Here is a 27697-nt window from a genome sequence, read left to right as displayed (position 1 = left end):
GTGTCCTATTCTCACACTCGGTCCTCTTATTACCATTCCAATGATATTAATACAACTTTACTACTCAAGGAAAAGAGCTAACATATAGGTGATAGGCACTCCGAGAGCCCAAAATCCTTTTACAATTTATTCTTCAACTGAGGTTTTTGATTTCTGCCCTGCAAATGTCTTGCTGTCATTTTGGAGTTCGGAGTATGGCTTTTTTCTTTGCTGACTCCTGGCTTAGTTAGGACTTTGTTATGTCCTGGTTATTTTACTTTCAAGTTGTTGTTTGACCCCCAACAGACTTCTAAAGTTTTAGATGGTTTCTTTAGTTCAACAGTTTATTCTGTTCTTTGTTTTATATTAACATTTGGATTCAGATTTACAATATGAGTTATGCAGCTAAAGTGCTTTTGGCCTCCCCAGGTATCATTTACCAGGTAGCATTTTTTTATATTTTCTGATGTTAAGTGGAGTTGTTTTCTGCTGTTGTAATTTCTCGTAATACACCTCTAAGAAATAAATTAGTTTTTACATAAATAATTTGCTTTTAGTAAATGAGTTTGCATTTATCTTTAAATTTTAAGTGACCTGTTGCTCATACTTTTTGGCATTCATTTCCAGATGTTTAACAACTGATTATCTTTTTGAAAGTGTTTTCTACTTATCTGAAATTTTATTAAATGATTCTTTATTGTTCTTATTGGTCATAGTGGAATATTCTTATTTTGTATTAAATACATTTCCTAAAATTGACATGCTCTTCTCAGTTATTCTTAACTCATAATTATTATTCCATTAAGTGAACCTAGGTTGAACATAAATTTAGCTTCTCCCCTCCCAGACCCTCACTTTCCACTGCTTTAAGATGGTGTTTTGTATAGAGTTTGCTTCTTAAAAGGTGCTTTACAAAGCCAATGTGTAATTTTAAAGACAGACTTTATTTTTAAAGTGTTAGCTGGTGATAATGTTGTTAATGAGTCAAAAAATGAGAAGATTTGCACATTTCATTTTCTCAGTAAATTCCAGTGCTGAGCATTATAATATCTATCATAGATATTTACTCTTTGCTTCACATTCATTACTCCAAATAAAGTCTTCAGAAAGATGAGCTTATTACTAATACCATATAACACTTTCAAGGTAGTTAAATGTTTTAAAAACTTTTGCAAGCTGTTCGGTAATGACAATGTATAGCTGCATCTTGCATAAGAAAACAGACTCAAAAAGTTTGAAACCAAGTATATACAGTGCAAATTATTCTTTGTTAATTATAATAAATATTATTATATAATAAAAGAGGTAGACATATTGAATATTAAAACATTTCTTTCATAAAAGTGGTCAGTCTTTGCATTTTTGAATACAGGTCATGATGTTTCACATACAAGTAATCGAACTTTTTTCCAAGTATTTTGTTTTTTGTAAATTCATTTAAAAAATCAGAGAGCTTTCTACAGAACTGCATGAAACTGTTTCAGAAGTCTTCTTCCTACATCCCAAAGCTAGGTATGTTAGTCAAATTAGCAACTGTAATTTGGCCCCAGAAATGAACGAGTGAGTTCCACGATGAAGTGGGCTGTTTTCTCTGTTTTACCAAGGCACCCCAAAAGTCTTCACTTCCCCAACGCCTTGTACTAGAGACAGCAGGATTAGAACAACAGAAAGATGATCTTGCTGGAAATTTTTGCTAAATCTCATAGCTATAACATAGGTCCATATTTTCCTGTAGATGATTTATATTTACATCGTTTACCATAAAAAAATCAATTTCTTGCTATTGAAGAATACTTGTACTTCTTTTTATATTAATGCCATACCATGTATTTATGAACCTGCTGTTTCCACTAGCGGTTCACTGGGAGCATATCATAAAAAATTAAGACGCAGTGTTTTCTTACACATATATCACCACTTGTTAGATAATTTTGAGTCTCCAGTTAACCTAGCATCCACATTTTTAAGATATAATGGAATTCAGTGTGTCAGAAGCAATCCCAGATGGATGCAGAAATAATGTGAAGACCCTACATAAATGGCTAATAAAGTAAAACCAAACCTGTACCTTCTGTAGTGACCTCAAAATAAATGATTTTGTAAGTCTTTAAAGTGTCACATTCTCAAAGTCAACAAGTTCCTAGTAAACTTTGTAAAACTGTCAGAATAGCAATTGAGTTCACAATAAAGTATTCATGAAGAAAGTTCCAAATTACCATATAATAATTATCAGTCTATAACCGATTGGATGTTCATGTTGTGTCCATAAATTAAGAGTGAGTCCATATTTACGGTCACCGTATTTCCATTAATGCTGGACGCTAGTCGTTAAACCTCATGGTTGCCGGTTCAGTTCAACCCATCAAATCACTGTGTGACCCTCAGCAAATTGAACTCCAATTGTAAAAATATTTATGTAAACAATGGCAATGAATCCTAAACTAGTACATCATCCTGAATAAGGGTTTCTTTTGAATATATGATAATGATCAATGAGCTCACCAAACTATTTGTCTCATTTCCATAAACCTTATAAAATGACCTGAACAACTTGCGGTCTTTCCTACACTGTCATCCAGGCAGACTCCACCTCCAGCATACGTGTAAAGCCTATGATTGGTTAGTCATTTATACCACCTGACAGTCCCCATTGATTTCAATGCATTTTGCCAAGTTCAGCGAACACTTTTGTGACTTCTCTGAACTCCAGGCAAAGCGAACACCATGGAGTTCGCGCATCACTAATCATGATGTGTGGAGTATAAATCAAGGGAAATTATGCTTAAATTATAGAGTGCACAAGTAAGACCTCATCTGCAGTACTGTGTTCCATATGTAAATATAGACAGAGCAGCACTAGAGAAAGTCCAGAGATTCCAAGATTAAGCAGTATGGGCTATGAGGAGTGATTGAAGGAGTTGAACCTTTATGGTTTGAACAAATGGAGATTAAAAGGTGACTTGATGGAAGTGCAGTAGCATCAGTGGTGGGGGGTGAACCACACTGGGTGACACCCAAATGAATGTCTATAAAGTGTTTGTGCAGTGCTTTGGTCTGAAATTGCAAAAGAGATCCCTCCCTTGATTGATGAAATGATCGAGTGTCTGCGCACCATTAATAGTAGGGATCACCGTACTGCATTAAACAGCCGAGTGTCTGTGCACTGCATTGTTTAAAGTGTGACCAATTCTGTGTTTAGGAGCTCCACTCATCAAGTCACCCAGGGGCCTGTGGGGGGTCTTTATCTGGCCTTACTTACCGCACTGGGTGCCACCAACCCTAGAACCCTAGTGATGTCACTGTTGAAGTGTTTAAAATAATGAAAGGAATTAGTACACTAGATCACAGTTGTTACTTTAAAATAAATGCTGCCAACAAATACACAGGGACATGGTTGGAAACTTTTTAAAGGATGATTTCATAGAAATGTCAGAAAGTTTTTCTTCCTGTAAAGTACCATAGACACAAGAAATAAATTACCAAGCTGTGTGTTGGGAGAGTAAAACTTTAGAGTCCTTCAAATCTTGACTTGATATGATTTAGGACAATTTAGGTGAATAGGATGGAGTAGGCCTGTTCTCGTCACAATTTTCTAATGAACCAATCCTGGATAGGACACCAGGTCATAACTAGGCATGTGGACTCATTCAGGGCAGATCTTCAGACCTTGCAGAGTCAGTACAGCCAGAGAAAACTGAAACACACACTGAGAGAACATGCAAATGCTACACACAGCAGCTGGAATGAAAATCAAACACGATTCTATGTAACAGCGAGAGACCAGTGTCAAATCTTTGGGCCATGTACTTTAAATAGTACTTTACAATACTTTTTCACTTTCCTATTGTGTTGCCAAGCATAAATCTGGATATCACTTCTGTCTGCCTTGGTGGGTGGGTTCTTACCAACAAGTAAAGCCAATCCATGATTTTACTATACAAGGACAAATATAGCTCCTTGTCTTTAGAAAGAGTGTTAATGTTGCTTAAGTCTCTGGTTTGAATGAACCATTACGCTCATTTTGAAACCATGATGCATAATGCTGAGCTCCCAGTACTACCTTGCAGCCCAAATACATATTGACCTGGAGGCCAGTAGTGCCTTAAGAGTTGTTCAGATGATCTTCTACTGTGAGAGTTTCACTATTTGGAGGAATCTGTTTTGTGCTTATAGTGGTACTCCTTGAGATACTCTCGTAAAGCATTGGGCAGTGGTAGCGCGTCCACCCCTTGGTAGGTGGTTTGACTGCAGACTACCGCGCGGCAGAGATGCTGCAACGAGAATGGGAAATTGCGGGGCAAGGGCATTGAAAGCAAAGGCTCAAAAAACAGGCATGTCGCTGGGTCACTGTAATGCTGGATAAGACCAGTGACACTAGGGTCCCGATACACACAGGGGTCTCTCCAATCGAAGCTAAAAAAATGTCCGCTGTGCTCAATTCGTGCATGAAGAGATCGGCTGTAGCGTCTGAAGCTCACAGAAAACAGGAAATCCTCCTGGGCTGAGTCTCGAAGCAGGAAGGTTCCTTCTGGCTTACCCTCCAGCAGGGCCTCAGCTTCATAGCGGTCTAAAACTCCCCAGTAGCAGGTGCTATTGCTGATCTGTAAAAGGTCAGGGACAAGGAAATATGTGCATATTGACTCTGAGTCACTTACAAGATGCCCTGCACATTCCTGGCCAGCAGAAGTGGCTGAAGGTCCTGATAACTCCTCATCTGACTCTTCAGATTCACAAGGCACCGTCTGTGAGTCGACTTTTCTCCATGAGATTAGTGGTGGCACTGGGGCATGCAGTAAAGAGTCTCTGTCTCCAGCCTGCCTTTCCATGTGCTGAACTGGGTGTTTCTTGATAAGGTGCCAACAGCGAGCAAGCTCAGACTTGGGTGAGAAAGGACACTTCTCCTGCATCAGCTCGGAAACATGAATCTTACGCTTGGACCACAGCATCACAGAGAAGGACCGTGAACCTGCTGTCTGATGGTGGCTCCGGAGGGGAAAGCATTGACCCATGGCATCCTGGAGCTTTTGTCTCAGAGATCGTCCAGTTAGGGCTTTGCGAGAAGGAGATTGATTGTCCGAATCGAGATCACCCACGGAGGATGAACTGTATTTCCTCTCTCTGCGATTCCTCTTGGAACAGCAGGTACCTTTTGCAGCTCCGTCTGCATCAGTCACAGTGCTCGTCCCACTTTTAATCTTTTTCAAGCGTTTCTTACTGTTCCACACATAGCTGTCAGCACTCCGGCTGCGGTGTGCTTTGGGCCTAACATCTACCATACTGCTTTTTTTCTCTGACATATTTGCACTGGTAAGAATATAAGCAGAGCTGGCTAATCATGCATGCATTGTACAATATCCAGGTGAGAAGACAGTCTTAATGGTTCTGCTTGGTGTTCAAGGATGCTAGAGTGATGATTATTACTGATCATTGTGTTGATGACGCCTTATGTGATGAGACTCCATGCCGGCACTTCAAGTCTTCTTTTTTCTCCTTACTTTCACTTATCCAGTTTCCACAATTTCATTGACATTTTCCAACCTGTAGGTAAAAACAAATTATTTCAAATTATGAAATTCAGTCATTGGGGACCTCATGGGGGATTGGGTGTAGAATGGGTGGACATCTTGGAAATCAGTAGCACTTTTCCATGTACTCAACTTTCCTTGTAAATGTTGCAAGCTGAATTTGTAATATGAAAGTGGAGGATTAGTCACTGTTGGTTTTCTTGGTCAATATAGCAAGGTTGTAAGCTTTTATTTTTCCCTCACAATGTGCCTCTTTTGTAGTCAGTTAGAATATAACACCAAAAAGCATTGTATCCATTTATCCAGTACAGAAATAAGTTGAGGAAAACACATTGGCTCAGGGGTTTGTCTGCTGCCTCCATGTGGGAATGGCATGTTCTCCCCATGTTTGTGTAGGTTTTTCTCCGTTATTCCCTAAAGATGTGGTGTTTGGATTAACTGGCTGTTCTAAATTGGCCCTTGTGTGATTGTGTGTCTGTGTGCGAGCTCTGCAATCGCCGCTCACCCTGTGCTGCTGGTCTTGAACAGAACTGGATTCAAAGGGTTTGAGAATGCAATGTTATAGGCATAGTCCCAGTTGTTTTTCACTTTAAATGACTGAAGAACATGCCAAAGAATGAACTTTATTAAACAACTTTGCTTTTAAATTTCATTGCTGTTAAAATCATTGATGCTCCACAGAATTAATTTATGAAACAATAAATGTGAGTGCCTTCAACATAATAACCAGCTTTTTCTGTTTCAAGCCAAAAGTCAGCCCGAGTCAATCCAGAACAGGACTCCCATGTGTTGGTCTGCACAAACTCACATATTTGGCCAGTCGGAGTCCACAATTGGCGTAACACACATGGAGAAAAAATAAATCAGAAAAATAACGCAGATACAGGGAGAACATGCAAAATCCATAAGTTCAGAAGACACCTTTGTTAAATGGATCTAAAAAGGAACAGATGGCTTACCATCAGTTTTATATGCTTTTCGATCAAATAATAATTTACACGAGGACCCTGATTCATTTTTGCTGGGTACAAAGGGTGCTCGTTGGAAAAGTTTTATTTTGCCACTGCACAGTAAAAATACAAGTACCGTAAATAATTTATCCTAAAAAAACAATGTGGCAGAAATGTTTCCCACCTTGTCTGGGGAAATTTAGCCTTATGTTTTAGTGAGCAGAGAAAACACAAATTTAGGGATTTAAATACATCCAAATAAATGAGGTAATGTCTACCTACTGTAATATTGCAAATTCAGTATGTCAAGTTCACAAATGTAAATCAGGTAAAGACTATCAAATTACGCTTAGTAAATTTTACTAATGTATCATATGCTAAATTACTCTCGGATTAAGAATTAGGTACTATTTACTTCTAACAGTCTTTATTTTGCAGTTAATTATTTCAGCTTTATTTAAGAGCTTAAGACTTCATGGCACAACCATCCATTTTCTGAACCCACTCATCCTGGGTGGGGTCACAAGGCAGCTGTATCCTACCCCAGCAAGCATAGGGCACAGGCAGGAACAATTCCTGAAAGGGGCATCAGTGCATCACAGGATGGACACACACAGACACCCCCACTGAAGGGCCAATTTAGCATTGCTGTGTATCTTTGGACTGAGAAAGGTAATTGGCAGCACCCGTCAGAAACCCACATGGATAACATGCACACTTCAAACGGGGAGCTGCCAGGATGTGAACTCTGGTCTCTTCGCTGTGAGAGCCAGCCACAGCCACACTACCAATGAGCCACTGGATATAACAGTCTAGGAAGACATTAAATAAAGATATAGGTTGTGTTAATAAGGTTTAGATGAAATAGTTAAGTAAGCATAACCCACTGCAGCATGGAGGCACAAGAAAGGCACTGTTTACTTGAAGTTAAGAGAGCAGTGTTTGAATCCTGGTTGCCCCCCATACATGGGGGAACATGTGCACATTCTCGCCAAGTTCATGTTGGATTCCTCCTGGTGCTCCAATTTCCTCCTACACTCCCAAGTCATACAGGTTAGATGAACTGGTGAAGCTAAATTGGCCGTAGTGTGTGTTTGTCAGTGTTCACTCTGTGATGGGCTGGTGTCCTGTCCAGATGTTTCTCCTGCCTTGCACTCAATGTCCAGCTGCAGTGCGACAAAGTGAGTTTGGAAAATGGATGGGTGGATGGTTCCACCATTGAGCTCATGAATAAAGTTCAAATAGTTAACAATAAAGTAAAGATTGTTATAAGTAAATAGCACCTAATATCTTTGGTGTAGTATAGCATATAAGTAAAATATACTCAGTATAATTCAGATTCTTTATCTGATGTACGTTTGTGACTTTGACATACGAAATCAATGAGACTTTGATTTGACTCTTATTTATTTGGATAGGTTTAATACACTAAATTCGGGTTTTATTTACGTGCAAATTGCTGCCTCCAATTTTTTGTGTAAGTCCACATATATATATATTTGTTTGTTTTTTACAGTGAAAAAGTTTTAACAGATGACGTAAGCTCTTCCCGTTATCTCGCCGAATCTCTCCGCTTCGCCCGACTATCCCGTAGGCCTACTGCAGGGTGTTGAAGGCTGCTTCCGTTAGTGAAAGCTCAGCGCTTCTTCCTGCCCCCAGATAAATGTCCATCCGTTAACCAACCCGCTATATCCTAACTACAGGGTCACGGGGGTCTGCTGGAGCCAATCCCATCCAACACAGGGTACAAGGCAGGAAACAAACCCCGGGCAGGGCGCACACCCACTCACACACCAAACACACACTAGGGACAATTTAGAATCACCAATGCACCTAACCTGCACAACCTAAACGTTGCGTTTCAAAGTGGCTTTTAAACTTTCAGTGTGGAATTAGCCTACTCTTTTTTCGACTATTTCTTTGTTTCAGATGCACGCCCGCGCAGCACTTTCCTAACATTTCTGATTATTGACTAAAAACGTAGTTTTTAAAGTAAACGTTGTGAGTTGTTTTCAAGTACAGGAGTTCGTATGACACAAAGTGATGCTTTCCAAAAATGCATAGTCCAGTGGTGGCGGTCTATCGAAACTCATTTTGTATTTTTTTTTTTTGTTCATTGCGGTAGGTATCTTGAAACATTTACCCGACACACGCTCATTTACAGTTTACGATCATTTACAGTTTAAACAATCTATTCCTCCAAACTATTCATCCATTCATGCATTTCCAAGCCAAAAGGTTAATATCCAGTTCATTACTTTTTTTTTCCTTTGCAGACCACCTCGATATAGGCTATCGAACAGATTACCTCCAAAACGGATTGCACACCTGAATGAATGATTACATTTTTGAAAAATCACAAATCTGTTGTCTGGCATTTCCAGGCAATAAACTCCTCTTTCTTAGAATAACCCAGACACACAGGAAAATTAATAGATTCAGGAGAACCCTGATCTCACCTTATGAGCCCCCATTTTTGGATGTACGACCCGTTTATTCATGCCCAGTAAAAGTCCGGACACCGTATTTGCCCACTCCACCTGCTAAGCTTTGCTCTAGCGAGGTGTAATTGGTAGATTAAGACCTCAATCAATCAGATGATAAAGCGCAAAACTCCCCGCTTTAATTCCACCAGGCACAGACCTTATTCCTTCTCCTGGGATCTTTTTTTTTTTTTTAACACTAAGCATTTTTAAGACTGCTGAAAAAGATGACTACATAAAGTTATAAGCCGATTTTTCAGCCCATGTTAAGTGCCGCACTGACCTCTGTTACCGAATCCGCTTAACGGTCCGTCTTCTCCAGTTCGGTGTGCCACACACTGACACCCTCCTTCATGAGCTCGGCCTGTTAGGAGTAGGCTGCGCTCCGCTTAGCCACAGACTTTTGCGAGATCACGGAAGTCTCCTTTTAGAAGAGCCCCTCGGGACGCTTCCGAGTCTAGCTACACCCACTCTCTCCATTCATTGAGGATATTCATCGTGTTCGTCTTCTTTCCTTTTATGGGAGCTTCATACGGGAGATTACAGTTTTTTCCTGCTTTGTGTCTTTCTTCGGTAATTTAGATCTGGATATACTATCTACACCTGACGTTAGTGTGAGCTTCCATTTGTACCTTAGTCTTTTGGCATCAGTAGTACGTTATTGTAACTTCCTAAACATCGATGTTAAACATTTGGCTCTCTTCGTTTGTGTACGTGGCCGATAGAAGCACACAGCGGATAATGTGGCAAACGCTCTGCTGCAATACCCAGCTGGGACGCCTTTCCTGTAATCCTGTGGGTTTCCAGAAAAACATTCACATGGATTCACGTAATTCTGGTACGACTTGCGTGTACGTCTGCCATCCCGTTCAGGACTCGTTCCTGCTTTGTGCCTGACTGTTCGCAGCCCTGCCCCGAAAAGAAATATGTATCAGTTCTCAAACTAAATTAAAAAGCAATAACACGTGTAATATACACTGTCATCAGCAGCCTTTTTAAATGAATATTTCTGACAGTCAGAGAAGGTTAATCAGAATCCTGGGAATAAATGAATTTAAGACCTTTTTATTTGTAAAATGAAGCGTGAGTAACATTAGCTCCACTCCTATCAAACACTGTATTAATATAATTGTTAATATTATCATATTAATGTTGTAATTATAAGACAATACTTTCTCAAGCAGCGGGGTGCTAGAGCCAATGCTAGTGGCACTGGGCTCAAGGCAGGAAACAGCCCTGAAAAAGGGCCCAATCCATCACACACTCCTAAAAATAAAGGTGTCAAAGGGGTTCTTCAAAGCCATGCCATAGGGAACCATATTTGCTTCACACACAAAAAATCAACAGAAATGTTCCAGAAAGAATCATTATTTGTTTAGATCTGTAACAGATTCCAAAACTAACCACAAATAGATGATAACTGTTTTGTAAAGTCTTACTGGGTGCCTGATTTTTAAAAGGACTCGGGCTGCATACAAAAACACAAGCTAACTTCAGGTGTCCTTGACCTGTTAATATCCTGTCATTGGTCTACTATACCTTAAACACTTGTGTTTTGCTCACATATTAAGAACCTTTTCAAAGCTCAGAGAACCAGCCTTATGACAAGAACCATTTCCAGAACAAAACGTTTCTTTTACAAGCAATGTTCTCACAATGAACCACAAAACCCAGTACAGTGCCATTAAAGAATTGTTATTTTTAAGAGCGCAGAGCCCAGTTATGCCTATATTTATAAAGGGCTAATCTGAAATCACCAAGTAACCTACTAGCACGGTTTTGAAGAATGTGGGAGGAAAAACTCACACAACCCCTGAGAGAACATGCAGACTCCACAGGGAGAACGACCGAGTAAGGCATTCAAACCCAGGTGGGTGGATCCATGAAGCCACAGTTGTGATCACTGCGCCACCGTGCTGCCTGATGATGATGATAATGATAATCCATCCATCCATCCATTATCCAACCCGCTATATCCTAACTACAGGGTCACGGGGGCCTGCTGGAGCCAATCCCAGCCAACACAAGGCGCAAGGCAGGAAACAAACCTCGGGCAGGTCGCCAGCCCACCGTACTGATGATGATGATAATAATAATTATTATTATACATTAATACTGCATTCACTGAGTACATCTGTGTAAACTGATTCAAGTTGTAAATTAAAAATAATCCATGGATATCATATAGCACTTTTCATATCTATCTATCTATCTATCTATCTATCTATCTCATATTGTGACTTTCACATCTATCTATCTATCTATCATATAGCACCTTTCCTGTCTGTCTACACTCTAAAAACAATTGTTTTGGGCCAACAAAAAAAATTAACGCAACCGTCTACGTCAAGCTTTTCGAGTTACTACACCTTCTGGTTAAAATTACGTAGAACCACCCCCAACATTGAGTAACTGGAAAAGGTTTTTCCTTCAGATCTTAAATTACTTTTAAGTACCATCTACTTAAAAAAAATATAGGATACACACAACTTTTTAAATTCACTGCACATAAAAATTAAGTTGTCTCAACTAATTTGTTACATTTTTAAAGACACTTAAAAATATATTAATAATTAAGTATTTAGAACTTTAAAGTTGTGATGATGTAAAAAATTAAGTTTGTGTAATTTGTGTTTTCTGCCTATAATTTTAAGGTTTATCAAGTTTAATTACTTATTAATTTATTAAAACTACAGCCACTTAAGGAATGAAAGTGTTGCAAAATTAACTTTTTTTTACTTACATTTTTCAACATCATTCAAAAACTTTGTCTAACAAATAGCCATAGTACGGCAGCAATAGGCCTCGTGATATTCAATTGCCAGATATGTCAAACCTGACTTCTACTGCAAGATGCAAAAACATTTTACATTACAGCTTCGGAGTATACTCTAAACCTTACAACTGGAAAATAAGTGAAGTCAAAGAAAGATTATTACAATTAATGAAGCATCTTCTCAATATGCCATCAGGCTTACATCCAGTAAAGCAATATTGTGTCTAAAATCCTTAAGCAACATACAAACGCACGTGAGAAATCATTACCGGCTGGAACAAAACAGTAATGTTGAGAAAATCTGGTAAGATGGACAGCACTAAATTTCACCAGAGCTATTCAACCTGTTATGCAAAATGAGTAAATGATATTTGCTATATTAGAGCAATGTGACTAATTATTAGCTTGAAATTGCTCCTCTATCACTAAAATATCCATTCTATCGCTCACCGTAGTTGTTTTTTTTTCACTTGCAGTATGGCGTTCTGATCTTGTCACAGCCTGTTAAGTGGGAGGAGTTTCACACTCATTAAGTAGAGAAATGAAGTAGCCATAGCGTTAGATTAGGTTAGATGAACTTAAATTTTGTTTTTCAATAAATTAAAAAAGGAATTTGAGTTTAGATGACTTGCAAGTCTACGCTAAAGTATGTACTAATATAAGTCTTTCACGTCAAGACATTAAATAATGTTTTCAAATTAAAATATTTAATAAAATCATCGAACTTGAATTTTTAACCTAATAGTATGCATTTGATTAAATGATGGTTAGAGGTCCCTTGAATTGCTTTCTCTCTCTCTCTCTCTCTCTCTCTCTCTCTCTCTCTCTATCTATCTTGCCCCGAGTAATGACCTGAGAGGACTTGTGGGAGTTCAGAATCTCTCTTGGTACTGCCTACTGTAACAATAGTCCCATGAACTCCTAGCACCCTTTGTTGCTGCCTCTGTCCTTGTCAATTATGGTGGTTCAAGCCCCTGGACCGCGCTGCATTTTATGTACAGTGGGCTACAGTGCCAGCATGGTATCGCCAGTTTCCGGAAGAGACAGGAAACCGAGGCTGGCAGGCGAAAACCTTGAGATTAAGGAAGTGAGGGGGTTCAGGTCGACCTGAAGTCTGACATATTGATCAGCTATCGATCGATCTCGACTTCTTCGCACGTTTCCTTTCCCCGGCCGCCGTGATGCTGCTGGCCATCCCCGACAACATCGGCGTTCAGTTTCTAATGGCCGAGCTCTCAAGGTTTCAGCTAGGCTGGTATCAAGTGTCTGGACAACCGATCCTTGTCCCGGGGCCTGACCCTAAAAGGTCCGGTCATTAGCAGCATGTTGTCCAATTTAAAGCAGTCCGCCCCTTCCTTTTGTCAGACGTTTTAAGCGAGTCTATCGATTTATTATTCATAAGCGACGCGTCCCACCGCTCAAGCGGACTGAATGAAGATGCCAAGCAGCCCACTTGTTTGAAGACTTTGAAAAATTAAGGCTCTGATGAATCACTTTATACAGATTGGGTAATGCGATGACATCTTCCTTCCTGTGGAGCGCAAGGTTTAAATATTTGATGAGGTTTTTTATTATATATTCCAAACAGAGCAATATTTCTTGTCATATCCGAAGAAGGGCTATTCATTGTCTGTTCAGGTTTTTGTGGTGTTGAGATCAGAGCTCAAATAAGTAATGTCTGGACTTGGTTGGACTAAATCTGACCTATTAATGCACAATGCCCCTTTTAACAAGCCAGAGTGTCCGTTTCACATCACTGTGAAAAAAAGCTAAACAACTAGGGCAAAACACTTTAAAGATTAAGTGCTTTGCACCATTAAAAAGTGCGATATATTTCTTTTATTGTTTTACAACATCTCAGCAAAACACTCTTGAGGCAGTCTTCTGACCAAATCAGCACATCAAAAAAAAAAAAATAGATGAGCTGTGAGCCCATGCATGGAGAGGACAGTACAGCAAATTAGACTAAAAGCTTGGTGTCCAGCCATCTGTCCATTATACACAGCTGCTTTATCAAATTCAGTGGCCTGGCAGCACCGAGCACGAGGCAAGGACCACCCGAGATGCACATTTACACACAAGTAAGGCTGACTGAAAGGAAAGGAGTAGCAGGGAACTTAAATATGCTATAAATAAAGAAAATTGAATTATACATTGAGTGATATGTTAAAAAATAATGAACAGTAGGATAAAAAACAAATTGAAAACGCAAATGGCAAATGTTATAGTGAATAAGAAAAAGTGTAAGTAATGAGAAATGATAAAAAGATGTACAAAATAAGATGAGGTTTACAAGAGTAAAACATCACAAGGTTGAATTCCAGAAGGATTTATTATGTTAGATAGAAGATTCAACATACAGCAGATAATAATTAAGAAAACAGATACAAAAAAGGGCTTAGAGTAGTTACAAACATCACACACACACACACACCCACATATACTGTATATATATATATATATATATATATATATATATACTGTATATATATATATATAAAACATATACATTGATGACCATATAAATTGTGACCACCTACCCAATATGCTGTTGCTCCTCCAACCTGCGGATGCATAGACTCTACGGGACCGCTGATTATGTCCTGTGGCATATGGCACCAGGGTTTTAGAAGCAGATCCTCTTACTTCTGTAAGTTACGAGGTGCAGCTCTGCAGATCAGACTTTTTGTTCCAACAAATCCCAGAGATGTTCACTGGATTGAGATGTAGGGAATCTGGTGGCCAGGGTAACACTTTGAACTCCATCCATCCATCCATTATCCAACCTGGTATTTCCTAACTACAGGGTCACGGGGGTCTGCTGGAGCCAATCCCTGCCAACACAGGGCGCAAGACAGGAAACAAACCCTGGACAGGGCGCCAGCCCACCACAGCACTTTGAACTCTTTTCTTCAAATCATTCCTGAACAATTCATGGCAGGGTGCATTATTCTGCTGAAAGTTGTTACGTGTACTGGCTTGATGCATTTGCCAGTACAGTAAACCTGCCAAGTCATGTTCTGGAGTATACATGTACTCAAATTAACATAATGTTCTCAAACTCACTCAACCAAATTCAAGGTCTGCCCTGGGTGAGGTGCCAGTCCACTGCAGAACCCATTTACACTCAAATAAAGCTAAATTAGAATTGCCATTTTACCTCAGAATGTCTTTAGAACGTACACCAGTGTTTTCCAAACTCGGTCCCGGGGACCCCCTGTGGCTGCAGGTTTTTGTTCCAACCAGCTTCTGTTTTTAATTGGACTACTGAGCTAATTAAGTGATGTGTTATTTCCCAAGTTCTGTGTTTGCGGAACAATATAGAAATTAAAAAACTAAGTTTGATAAAAAAAAATATATATTAAAATGTACCAAGCAGTTATATGGGAATAATGTACTTTTTTCTTTTTAACAGCATTTTCATCTTGATTTTCATTCTACTTTTCAAAGTGTTCTAATTGTTTAATTAATCCATTATTTACTAATTAGTGGGTCTGACTCTAAAGTAGTTGCAGTCTTTGATTATTCAGTGATGTTTGCCTGGGTATCTGCTCTGCTCGTTTTAAATTGTCATTATTAAGATACAACGAAGGGGGAAAAACTGCACAGAGAAAGGGCAAAATAGAATAAAATCAACAAAAGAGAGTTAAGTATTTAAATTAAACAGAAATAGCAGCAATATTTCTAAATGTCTTATAAATGTAAAAATCATGCTGCTCTGCTTTTCTGAATGTTGAATAAAAGAAAAAAAAAATCCCAGCTAATTAAATGAGATCAATGCTGTCAGGTGTTGTCACTGATTATGAATCTGGTTGGAACAAAACCTGCAGCCACAGGGGGTCCCCAGAACCAAGTTTGGGAAACACTGGTGTAGACAGAAAAAAGGAGCACCCAGAGGAAAATGGACACAGACAAAGGAGAGGGTGGACATTTTACCCAGACAATGGCTAGGAGTGGGATATGAACATAGGGTCTTGTTTGTGATATCATTATCATTAACCTGTGCCTTATGTAAATGTATATACCATACTATCTGAACAAAAAAAACTTTAAATAGTCACAATGGAAAAAAACTGGAAAATGTTACGAACCTGAATCTCCTATTTCTATGTTTGCAGATAACCATGAAAGTACAAGTAAGATCATCTTGGCCAATCTGATGATAGCAAGGAAAAATCTACAGATTAAATCCAAAGTCAAAAGCCACTCAACCAAGCTATTGACCATTAAATGAAGTATCATGCTGTAGTAGAGTGTAAAATGAGTGATATCTAGCATATCAATTGGTAAATATTTTGTATGACTTTATTGGTAATGTTAAAGGGTTGGGAAGCTTGATATATCTATTGTCTATCCCCAGGGTTTCATTGATATTACACTCACATTGTAAATTAGTTGAACTGGAGGGGGATGAGGAGGCATACATGAGCTGTTCCATTGATGACTGGCATGGAAAGGGACAAGTAGACTTATTCTATTGGTCATTAGAAATGTATTGCTTCTGATGGATTGGCTGAACCAAGCAAGTTGCCTGCATCCATTGGTCCAAAGGTATACCAAAAGAGGTCGGCCCAGTAAAAGGTAAGACACACCCTTCCCCACTAGTTGACAGGCTGCAATGGAGCACAGTGCATGCTGGAATATGAAGCTGGATTCAGAGTGTTTTGCTTACTTGGAAATTGAGGCTTTTGATTCGCTTGGAAAATAACCTTGAGCTTATGATAATGATGATTCTGTAACATTTTCTGTGTGTTTTGAGAAACTGTAAAATGGCATGGTGCTGTGCTAATGAAGATGAAAACAAGTATGCCAGATGTTTCATGTGTGAGAGGGGAGGGAGAGCTGCTGACTTTTATTAAACACTTTCAAAAAGTGTTTTCTCTCAGTTTTCACTTTTGTGTCACTTTTGTAGAGAGTGAAAAGTGAACACTTTCTGTCTTTATCTGCATTTTATAAATACCGAAACAGACACTTTTATGGAGCTCTGTCTCTTAGCTGCTGAAGATTTGTAAAAGAGTCCTGTCTCTGGCAAGAAATTTTTTTCTTTTAATTTTTTTGCTTAAGGATTTATAATAATTTGCAACTGAAGAAAAGATGTTATCTGGGAAATGTCACCTACCCAGGTTGTATAAATATTTGTAATACTTATATTTGCAGCTATTGGTTGTGATGCTTATAAATATAATTTTAAAGTGAACACTTATAAGCCAGTGTCTCTCTTGCTATTAGCAACTCGAGAAGTGAAGATTGTTCATTCCTTGTCTAGCTTATAGACACAAGGGGCTGCCCTTGTGAAGCCCTCTATTGGCAGTAGGTCGAGTTGAAGTAAAAAAGTGAAGGTACAGACAGCCCTAGTCAGAGAAGCAGCCTGCCATTAGAGGGTTGAATTATTAGGGTTCCATCTTAGTGCTTTCCTATCTATCTATCTATCTATCTATCTATCTATCTATCTATCTATCTATCTATCTATCTATCTATCTATCTATCTATCTATCTATCTATCTATCTATCTATCTATCTATCTATCTATCATCACGCACAAGCGCATAGGGAACGGCTTAAGGAACCATAAGAAGCCGTGCCAGGGGACAATGGCGAGGTACTAACCACTCTTTTCTTGTTCCTTTAGAAAGACTGAAGCACCCGCCATAAACAAACCCAGAAGTCTTCTGCTACCACCCACTTCGGGGGTCCTTTCTAACCTCCGGTCCCCCAAAGATGACATCAATCTCCCATCAACCATCACGATTTTTCCCATCATTTCATCACTTCCTGTTCCCCGTTATAAATTGACCGGCCTGCTTTATTTTTCTGTCTGTTGTGCTGAAGTAGAAAACGCTGACATTCTTTCATTTGCTTTACAGTATATGGGGCCTAAAAACCCCAAACATTTATACTTGTGTGTGCTTTTTCATTGCAGCGGCGTAGTCGGCAGGATAGAACGCCCAAAATGTCTGAAGGGCAGGAATTGAACGCGGTCCTGACCACCATGGCTAATAAGCTGCAGGCTCTAAAAGTGAATCAGGCTGCCACCAAAGCAGAATTGGCAGAGACCAAGTGACGGCTGGCTGCAGCAGAAGCGGCGAAACCTGAGCCCGCTTGGCCTCCACCACCTCCCATCGTATCACTCTCGGAGGCGGATGAAATCGAGTCCTACATGTCGGTGTTTGAGAGGACCGCCTCTCGGAATCAATGGCCACGGGCAGAGTGGGCCTCCATCCATTTGAAGGGGCCCGTGCAGCGCGCCTATCATGATCTCCCTGAGAAGAAGGCTGCTCAATACGACCTCCTTAAGACTGAAATATTTAAACTCTACGGCGTAACTTCGGACCAGCAGGCAAGGGAATGGAGGCTGGGGAAATTTGACCCCATGGCCTGGCAAGAGCCCAGGCATTCGAGTTCTGGGGTAAGCTCGGGCGCTGCATACAGCCAGATGTGAACCAGGCCCGCCATGTAGTGGAGCAGATGGCCTGTGAGGGGTTGGTAAACGCCATGTCGGATGATCTCGCCCAGCAGGTCCGACAGCACTCCTACAAAGATATGAACGGTTTTTTGGAGGTCCTGGAGCGCCAACTGCCATTTCTCCAACTTGGGGGGGTCGGAGAAGCCTGCTCGTGTCGTCCAACAGGGACGCGTCGCCACCCCAGAGCCTACCCGTCGGACAGTGGAGCCGACACCGAGAGAGAGGGGGGCCTCCGTGCCACTCTGTTACAAGTGCGGTGAGGTGGGATACCTCTTTCCCAACTGTCCTCTCAACGCCGCGGAGCCAATGAACTGCAGCTGGGCCAAATAAGAGAGGTACTGTGCTCTGTCCCATCCCCTGGCGGTTCCTAATACGGGAATGGTGTTGGTAAATGGACACTCGGTGGTGGCACTGTTTGACTCCGGGAGTAACATTACCATTGTTGCTCCCCATTATGTTCAACCGTGACAATGGGTGGCTCAGAGAATGAACGTAACGTATGTACACGGGGAGACCAGGTCATATAGGTCCGCGAAATGTTACATCTCCTGGAAGGGGATGCTGAAACAACTGCTCATCGCTGTTTTGCCTAAGCCCCCCATTCAGCTTATACTCGGACAACACTGGTCAAAGAGTAACAGCGGTAGAAAAAAATCTGCTCCCACACCTAGCCTGGGTCTGATTATGGAGGGTCAAGGGTCTCTCCCGGCCACTTCCACGCCGTGCACTTCAGCAACTGTTGATGATGGTGGACCCTAACCCGGAAGTGCAATCGGGTGGGGCTCCGAGTCAGACAGGAATTCCCTTGGACTGCCTACCTGACCCACTCGCCAGCATGGAGCATCAGTTTCACTTTACACCGGCGTCATTTAAAAGAGAACAGTGGAACGATGATTCCCTGAAGTTTGCCAGGCATGCTATCGTTTTCGTAGACGACATAACGTCCGTGGATTCTGCACCACCGGTGCCCTACTTTGTATTAGACAATGATCTACTGCACCGGGTGGTGGAAAACAAAGATGAGTGGCGGAAACTGCTGCTAGTGACGCGAGCCTACCAACGGGAGGTTTGCGAACTGGCTCACGCCCACCTCTTAGACATCTACCTTGGGGTGAAAAAACGTTGGAGCGACTAAAACTCAGATTTTATTGGCCCGGAGTAAATAAGGATGTCCAATGTTTCTATCAGTCTTGCCTGACCTGCCAGCTCGCCAGATACCCGTAGGGGTTGTGCTCCTCTAGTTCGATTCCTCTCATAGACATTCCATTTGAAAGGATCGGTGTCGATCTAGTAAGACCCCTGGAACCTTCAGCGCGAGGCCATAAATATATTTTAGTTATGGTCGATTACACAACCGGTACCCAGAAGCGGTTCCCGTGTGAGCCGCTAACACGAAAAATATCATACGGGAATTAGTAGGGCTCTTCTCCCGAGTAAGTGTACCTAAAGAAGTCTTGACAGACCAAGGTACGCCCTTCACTTCGGATATGTTCAGGGAGGTTGCTAAGTTACTCCATATTCAGCATTTTAAGACATCCATTTATCATCCTCAAACGGACAGGTTAATGGAGAGATTTAACCAAACCCTTAAACAGATGCTCCAAAAGTAGTCAGTGCGGGCGGTAGGAACTGGGACCAGCTATTACCCTGGTACTTTTCACCTATTGGGAGGTGCCCCAAGCCTCTACAGGGTTTTCCCCTTTGGAGTTACTATACAGACTCCAGCCCCGGGGCATTTTGGACGTCCTAAAGGAGGGATGGGAAGTTGAGGCACTTCCCTCCACCAATATATTAGAATATATCGCGCAATTATGTTATAGATTGGTAAAAATCAGACCTTTATTAAAAGACCACATGTTGAAAGCTCAAGCAGCACAGGTGCGGTATTATAATAGCAACACCTCCTTACAAGACTTTCAACCAGGGGACCGAGTAATGGTGCTTGTGCCCACTTCCCACTCCAAACTCCTGGCACATTGGCTTGGCCCTTATGAGGTGAAGGAAAGAAAAGGGCTTGTGGACTATTTGGTAAGCCAACCAAATCGTTGACCGAGCGAGAGGGTGTATTACGTCAACCTCCTAAAGCCGTGGAAGGACAGGGAAGACCCTCCTCTTGCCGGCCCTACCCTCTCCCTTTTCTCAAAAACAGCTGACCTTAACCTCGGTCACAATCTGACACCCGTCCAACGATGGGAACTCAAACGAGCAATCCTGTCTGTTCTGGAAGTGGTCAGTGAAGGACCAGGCCGCACCTCGCTGATTTAGCACGACATAGTCATAGACACGGGGGTGGTAGTCAGGGAATGCCCTTACCGCCTCCTGGAGGCGAAACGTGCAGAGGTGAAACTGGAGGTCCAGCGCATGCTGGATATGGACATCATTGAGGAAAGTCATAGTCCCTAGTCCAGTCCCATCGTCCTCGTATATAAACCAGACGGGTCATAAAGATTTTGTAATGACTTTCGACGTCTTAACCAAGTCTCCAAGTTTGATGCTTACCCCATTCCCCGCATGGACGAGCTCCTTAAAAAAAGAAAACACAGCAGAAAAAACACCATTTAGTACTCCTAGTGGACAGGCTGCAATGGAGCACAGTGCATGCTGGAATATGAAGCTGGATTCAGAGTGTTTTGCTTACTTGGAAATTGAGGCTTTTGATTCGCTTGGAAAATAACCTTGAGCTTATGATAATGATGATTCTGTAACATTTTCTGTGTGTTTTGAGAAACTGTAAAATGGCATGGTGCTGTGCTAATGAAGATGAAAACAAGTATGCCAGATGTTTCATGTGTGAGAGGGGAGGGAGAGCTGCTGACTTTTATTAAACACTTTCAAAAAGTGTTTTCTCTCAGTTTTCACTTTTGTGTCACTTTTGTAGAGAGTGAAAAGTGAACACTTTCTGTCTTTATCTGCATTTTATAAATACCGAAACAGACACTTTTATGGAGCTCTGTCTCTTAGCTGCTGAAGATTTGTAAAGAGTCCTGTCTCTGGCAAGAAATTTTTTTCTTTTAATTTTTTTGCTTAAGGATTTATAATAATTTGCAACTGAAGAAAAGATGTTATCTGGGAAATGTCACCTACCCAGGTTGTATAAATATTTGTAATACTTATATTTGCAGCTATTGGTTGTGATGCTTATAAATATAATTTTAAAGTGAACACTTATAAGCCAGTGTCTCTCTTGCTATTAGCAACTCGAGAAGTGAAGATTGTTCATTCCTTGTCTAGCTTATAGACACAAGGGGCTGCCCTTGTGAAGCCCTCTATTGGCAGTAGGTCGAGTTGAAGTAAAAAAGTGAAGGTACAGACAGCCCTAGTCAGAGAAGCAGCCTGCCATTAGAGGGTTGAATTATTAGGGTTCCATCTTAGTGCTTTCCTATCTATCTATCTATCTATCTATCTATCTATCTATCTATCTATCTATCTATCTATCTATCTATCTATCTATCTATCTATCTATCTATCTATCTATCTATCTATCTATCTATCTATCTATCTATCTATCTATCTATCTATCTATCTATCTATCTATCTATCTATCATCACGCACAAGCGCATAGGGAACGGCTTAAGGAACCATAAGAAGCCGTGCCAGGGGACAATGGCGAGGTACTAACCACTCTTTTCTTGTTCCTTTAGAAAGACTGAAGCACCGCCGCCATAAACAAACCCAGAAGTCTTCTGCTACCACCCACTTCGGGGGTCCTTTCTAACCTCCGGTCCCCCAAAGATGACATCAATCTCCCATCAACCATCACGATTTTTCCCATCATTTCATCACTTCCTGTTCCCGTTATAAATTGACCGGCCTGCTTTATTTTTCTGTCTGTTGTGCTGAAGTAGAAAACGCTGACATTCTTTCATTTGCTTTACAGTATATGGGGCCTAAAAACCCCAAACATTTATACTTGTGTGTGCTTTTTCATTGCAGCGCGTAGTCGGCAGGATAGAACGCCCAAAATGTCTGAAGGGCAGGAATTGAACGCGGTCCTGACCACCATGGCTAATAAGCTGCAGGCTCTAAAAGTGAATCAGGCTGCCACCAAAGCAGAATTGGCAGAGACCAAGTGACGGCTGGCTGCAGCAGAAGCGGCGAAACCTGAGCCCGCTTGGCCTCCACCACCTCCCATCGTATCACTCTCGGAGGCGGATGAAATCGAGTCCTACATGTCGGTGTTTGAGAGGACCGCCTCTCGGAATCAATGGCCACGGGCAGAGTGGGCCTCCATCCATTTGAAGGGGCCCGTGCAGCGCGCCTATCATGATCTCCCTGAGAAGAAGGCTGCTCAATACGACCTCCTTAAGACTGAAATATTTAAACTCTACGGCGTAACTTCGGACCAGCAGGCAAGGGAATGGAGGCTGGGGAAATTTGACCCCCATGGCCTGGCAAGAGCCCAGGCATTCGAGTTCTGGGGTAAGCTCGGGCGCTGCATACAGCCAGATGTGAACCAGGCCCGCCATGTAGTGGAGCAGATGGCCTGTGAGGGGTTGGTAAACGCCATGTCGGATGATCTCGCCCAGCAGGTCCGACAGCACTCCTACAAAGATATGAACGGTTTTTTGGAGGTCCTGGACGCCAACTGCCATTTCTCCAACTTGGGGGGGTCGGAGAAGCCTGCTCGTGTCGTCCAACAGGGACGCGTCGCCACCCCAGAGCCTACCCGTCGGACAGTGGAGCCGACACCGAGAGAGAGGGGGGCCTCCGTGCCACTCTGTTACAAGTGCGGTGAGGTGGGATACCTCTTTCCCAACTGTCCTCTCAACGCCGCGGAGCCAATGAACTGCAGCTGGGCCAAATAAGAGAGGTACTGTGCTCTGTCCCATCCCCTGGCGGTTCCTAATACGGGAATGGTGTTGGTAAATGGACACTCGGTGGTGGCACTGTTTGACTCCGGGAGTAACATTACCATTGTTGCTCCCCATTATGTTCAACCGTGACAATGGGTGGCTCAGAGAATGAACGTAACGTATGTACACGGGGAGACCAGGTCATATAGGTCCGCGAAATGTTACATCTCCTGGAAGGGGATGCTGAAACAACTGCTCATCGCTGTTTTGCCTAAGCCCCCCATTCAGCTTATACTCGGACAACACTGGTCAAAGAGTAACAGCGGTAGAAAAAAATCTGCTCCCACACCTAGCCTGGGTCTGATTATGGAGGGTCAAGGGTCTCTCCCGGCCACTTCCACGCCGTGCACTTCAGCAACTGTTGATGATGGTGGACCCTAACCCGGAAGTGCAATCGGGTGGGGCTCCGAGTCAGACAGGAATTCCCTTGGACTGCCTACCTGACCCACTCGCCAGCATGGAGCATCAGTTTCACTTTACACCGGCGTCATTTAAAAGAGAACAGTGGAACGATGATTCCCTGAAGTTTGCCAGGCATGCTATCGTTTTCGTAGACGACATAACGTCCGTGGATTCTGCACCACCGGTGCCCTACTTTGTATTAGACAATGATCTACTGCACCGGGTGGTGGAAAACAAAGATGAGTGGCGGAAACTGCTGCTAGTGACGCGAACCTACCAACGGGAGGTTTGCGAACTGGCTCACGCCCACCTCTTAGACATCTACCTTGGGGTGAAAAAACGTTGGAGCGACTAAAACTCAGATTTTATTGGCCCGGAGTAAATAAGGATGTCCAATGTTTCTATCAGTCTTGCCTGACCTGCCAGCTGCGTCAGATACCCCGTAGGGGTTGTGCTCCTCTAGTTCCGATTCCTCTCATAGACATTCCATTTGAAAGGATCGGTGTCGATCTAGTAAGACCCCTGGAACCTTCAGCGCGAGGCCATAAATATATTTTAGTTATGGTCGATTACACAACCGGTACCCAGAAGCGGTTCCCGTGTGAGCCGCTAACACGAAAAATATCATACGGGAATTAGTAGGGCTCTTCTCCCGAGTAAGTGTACCTAAAGAAGTCTTGACAGACCAAGGTACGCCCTTCACTTCGGATATGTTCAGGGAGGTTGCTAAGTTACTCCATATTCAGCATTTTAAGACATCCATTTATCATCCTCAAACGGACAGGTTAATGGAGAGATTTAACCAAACCCTTAAACAGATGCTCCGCAAAGTAGTCAGTGCGGGCGGTAGGAACTGGGACCAGCTATTACCCCTGGTACTTTTCACCTATTGGGAGGTGCCCCAAGCCTCTACAGGGTTTTCCCCTTTGGAGTTACTATACAGACTCCAGCCCCGGGGCATTTTGGACGTCCTAAAGGAGGGATGGGAAGTTGAGGCACTTCCCTCCACCAATATATTAGAATATATCGCAATTATGTTATAGATTGGTAAAAATCAGACCTTTATTAAAAGACCACATGTTGAAAGCTCAAGCAGCACAGGTGCGGTATTATAATAGCAACACCTCCTTACAAGACTTTCAACCAGGGGACCGAGTAATGGTGCTTGTGCCCACTTCCCACTCCAAACTCCTGGCACATTGGCTTGGCCCTTATGAGGTGAAGGAAAGAAAAGGGCTTGTGGACTATTTGGTAAGCCAACCAAATCGTTGACCGAGCGAGAGGGTGTATTACGTCAACCTCCTAAAGCCGTGGAAGGACAGGGAAGACCCTCCTCTTGCCGGCCCTACCCTCTCCCTTTTCTCAAAAACAGCTGACCTTAACCTCGGTCACAATCTGACACCCGTCCAACGATGGGAACTCAAACGAGCAATCCTGTCTGTTCTGGAAGTGGTCAGTGAAGGACCAGGCCGCACCTCGCTGATTTAGCACGACATAGTCATAGACACGGGGGTGGTAGTCAGGGAATGCCCTTACCGCCTCCTGGAGGCGAAACGTGCAGAGGTGAAACTGGAGGTCCAGCGCATGCTGGATATGGACATCATTGAGGAAAGTCATAGTCCCTAGTCCAGTCCCATCGTCCTCGTATATAAACCAGACGGGTCATAAAGATTTTGTAATGACTTTCGACGTCTTAACCAAGTCTCCAAGTTTGATGCTTACCCCATTCCCCGCATGGACGAGCTCCTTAAAAAAAGAAAACACAGCAGAAAAAACACCATTTAGTACTCCTAGTGGACACTGGCAATACAAGATCCTCCCATTCGGACTGCAAGGGGCACCAGAAACCTTTCAGCATCTGGTAGATAGAGTGCTACGGCCTCACCGGTCCTATTGTGCCACCTACCTGGATGACGTCGTCATTTATTCCGGCACCTGGGAGGAACATGTGTTGCAGGTTTACGCTGTCCTCCTGACGCTACTGAAAGCCGGGCTTTGGATCAACCCGTGGAAATGTTATTTTGGGTTGAACGAAGCCAAGTATTTAGGCTACCTGGTGGGAGGAGGGCTGGTGAAACCACAGAGGTCTAAAATCAAAGACATCATGGAATGGCCCCGTCCGATAGTCAAAAGACAGGTGCAAGCCTTCTTGGGATTAGCGAGCTACTATTGCCAGTTTGTACCTCGGTTTTCTGAGAGAGCAGCGCCTTTGACGGATCTGACAAAGAAACGGGCCCCTTTACATGTGGTGTGGAACGACGTTACGGAATCGGCATTCAGTGACTTGAAGATGGCCCTGACAACGGCACCTGTGTTGAGAACTACTGATTTCTCTCTTCCTTTTCTCCTCCAGACCGATGCTTCGGACACAGGTCTAGGTGCCATGCTGAGCCAAAGCATCGACAGTGTCGAACACCCCATGATTCACCTAAGCCGGAAACTGTTGAACCGGGAGACCAGTTATGCAGCAGTGGAACGGGAAACCTTGGCCATCAAGTGGGCGGTAACGTACCTGCAGTACTACCTGCTGGGCCGTGAATTCACCCTGATGACGGACCATGCCGCCCTCCAATGGAATGCCCTCCACAGGGATTCAAATCCTTGGGTCACCATGTGGTTTTTGGACTTGCAGCCATACAAGTTCACCGTCGCTTATCACCGAAGTGACCTTCAAGCCAATGCTGATGCTCTCTCCCGGGTTCATGACCTCTCGATTTGGGCCGCCCGACCCGGTGGGTCTGGGCTGGTGGGGGAGGGGTCATGTCTCGCACGAGCGCATAGGAAGTGGCTTAAGGACCTGATGGGCGCCGCGGCAAGCTGTGCCAGGGGACAATGGTAGGGTACTAAACTCTCTTTTCTTGTTCCTTTAGAAAGACCGAAGCACAGTCGCCATAAACAAACCCGGAAGTCTTCTGCTACCACCCACTTCCGGGGTCCTTTCTATACTCCGGTCCCCCAAAGATGACATCACTCTCCCATCAACCATCACGACTTTCCCCATCATTACATCACTTCCTGTTCCCCGTTATAAATTGTCCGACCTGCTTTATTTTTCTGTCTGTTGTACTGAAGTAGACAGTATATGGGGCCTAAAAACACCAAACCTTGTCTGTCTGTCTGTCTGCTTGTAAGGCCTTTTCCACCTACCAGGTTCTAAGTCATTTCCACTCTAAACACAAGCAGCTGACACCCCTTTGCCCACATCCAAAGTTTTCTCTACTGTATCTGCCAGCATGTTCTCTTTTTTGGAAGCGTGATGCAATTAAAGAAGTAAAGCCCAACTGGAACACACTGTAGCCTCTTGAAGGAGGTCTGTTCCTGCCCCTGGGACTAACATATAACAAACAGGTCTGTGTTCTTGTTTCCCCATTGTGGGCCGGATGAAATTTCATCAGGAAGACGGCTGCATTAGCCAAGGTTTAAACTTGCTTGAACGTTTACTGGAAGAGGTAAAAAAAAAAACCACAGCTCCACTTATGTTCAGAATGCAAAGTCCCACCCATTGGCGCTTCTGTTGACAAAGGATGCAAAGACAAATCCTGCTGGATTTCCTATAAATTTAACTAGGATATTGACCATGTGCCTTAGATACACAAATGACTGCCTAAATCACTTACATGAAAAAAATGAATGTGTGGATGAATCACTTACATGGAAAAATAAATGTGTGCGGATATATTAGAACTGCTTTTCCTCTCTTATCTGTGCTTCCTTTCCACACAGTGCACCTAGAGGTCTGTTAGAGCCAGAGATGATGGTTTCATTGATTATGTGCAGGCCATGCCATGGCACCACAAGATAAATAATTAATGTGCTTAGACTGTGAGGTTAGAGAATGAAAGGCCAATTATATGGAATCCACTGGGCAAACACTGCAATTTAATTTCTTTAATGGCCAAATTGTGCCTCTAATTGTTTTAAAACTCTCTGCTTTCTGATCAATGACAAAGAGTAACTGGTGCAGGGTGGAAAATGCACCAGTGTTTACCAAATTGTGAGGCCGACACTTGCCATTGGTTTAGATCAGAGCTGGAAATTCTATGTGCCTATGAAAGCAGATTCATCCCATCACTGGCACTCTTCATATTTGTATTATATGGTGCTGGATTTCTGGTTTTGAATTGTATTATTAGACTGATTTGAAAAATAAGGACAAAATCACAGCTGGACGTGCAAAGTTTAGTTTAGAATTTACTAGAATCAGGGTCAGAAAGGAAGCTGTAATCTGTACCCACTCAATTCAGACATAATGTCCGTTTCCTGCA

At 42.5% G+C, this 27697-nt stretch overlaps 1 protein-coding gene across 4 annotated transcripts; it reads right to left on the bottom strand.

Moving 5' to 3' along the window:
• Positions 1-945: 945 nt before the first annotated feature.
• socs4 (suppressor of cytokine signaling 4) lies at positions 946-12207 on the bottom strand. 4 transcript variants are annotated; one of them, XM_039742004.1, is made up of 2 exons: positions 12164-12207; positions 946-5517 (listed from the first exon to the last, which is right to left on the bottom strand). In XM_039742004.1, the coding sequence occupies exon 2, from the start codon at positions 5274-5276 to the stop codon at positions 4122-4124; it is 1155 nt and encodes a 384-aa protein (XP_039597938.1). In that variant the 5' UTR covers positions 5277-5517; positions 12164-12207; the 3' UTR covers positions 946-4121. The 4 variants fall into 4 exon arrangements, with proteins under 4 accessions (XP_039597938.1, XP_039597939.1, XP_039597937.1 ...); XM_039742005.1 differs by lacking the exon at positions 12164-12207 and adding an exon at positions 11681-11731; XM_039742003.1 differs by lacking the exon at positions 12164-12207 and adding an exon at positions 9221-9696.
• Between the last annotated feature and the right edge of the window lie 15490 nt (positions 12208-27697).

Source organism: Polypterus senegalus, chromosome 18 (assembly GCF_016835505.1).
Source record: "Polypterus senegalus isolate Bchr_013 chromosome 18, ASM1683550v1, whole genome shotgun sequence".
Taxonomy (NCBI): Eukaryota; Metazoa; Chordata; class Cladistia; order Polypteriformes; family Polypteridae; genus Polypterus; species Polypterus senegalus.
Note: the sequence above shows the minus strand (reverse complement) of the source record. Positions and strands in the feature narration are given on the sequence as shown.

What these genes read in the sequence shown, in the direction of transcription:
- socs4 (XM_039742004.1), bottom strand. Translation starts at nt 5,276, where the DNA reads ATGTCAGAGAAAAAAAGCAGTATGGTAGATGTTAGGCCCAAAGCACAC.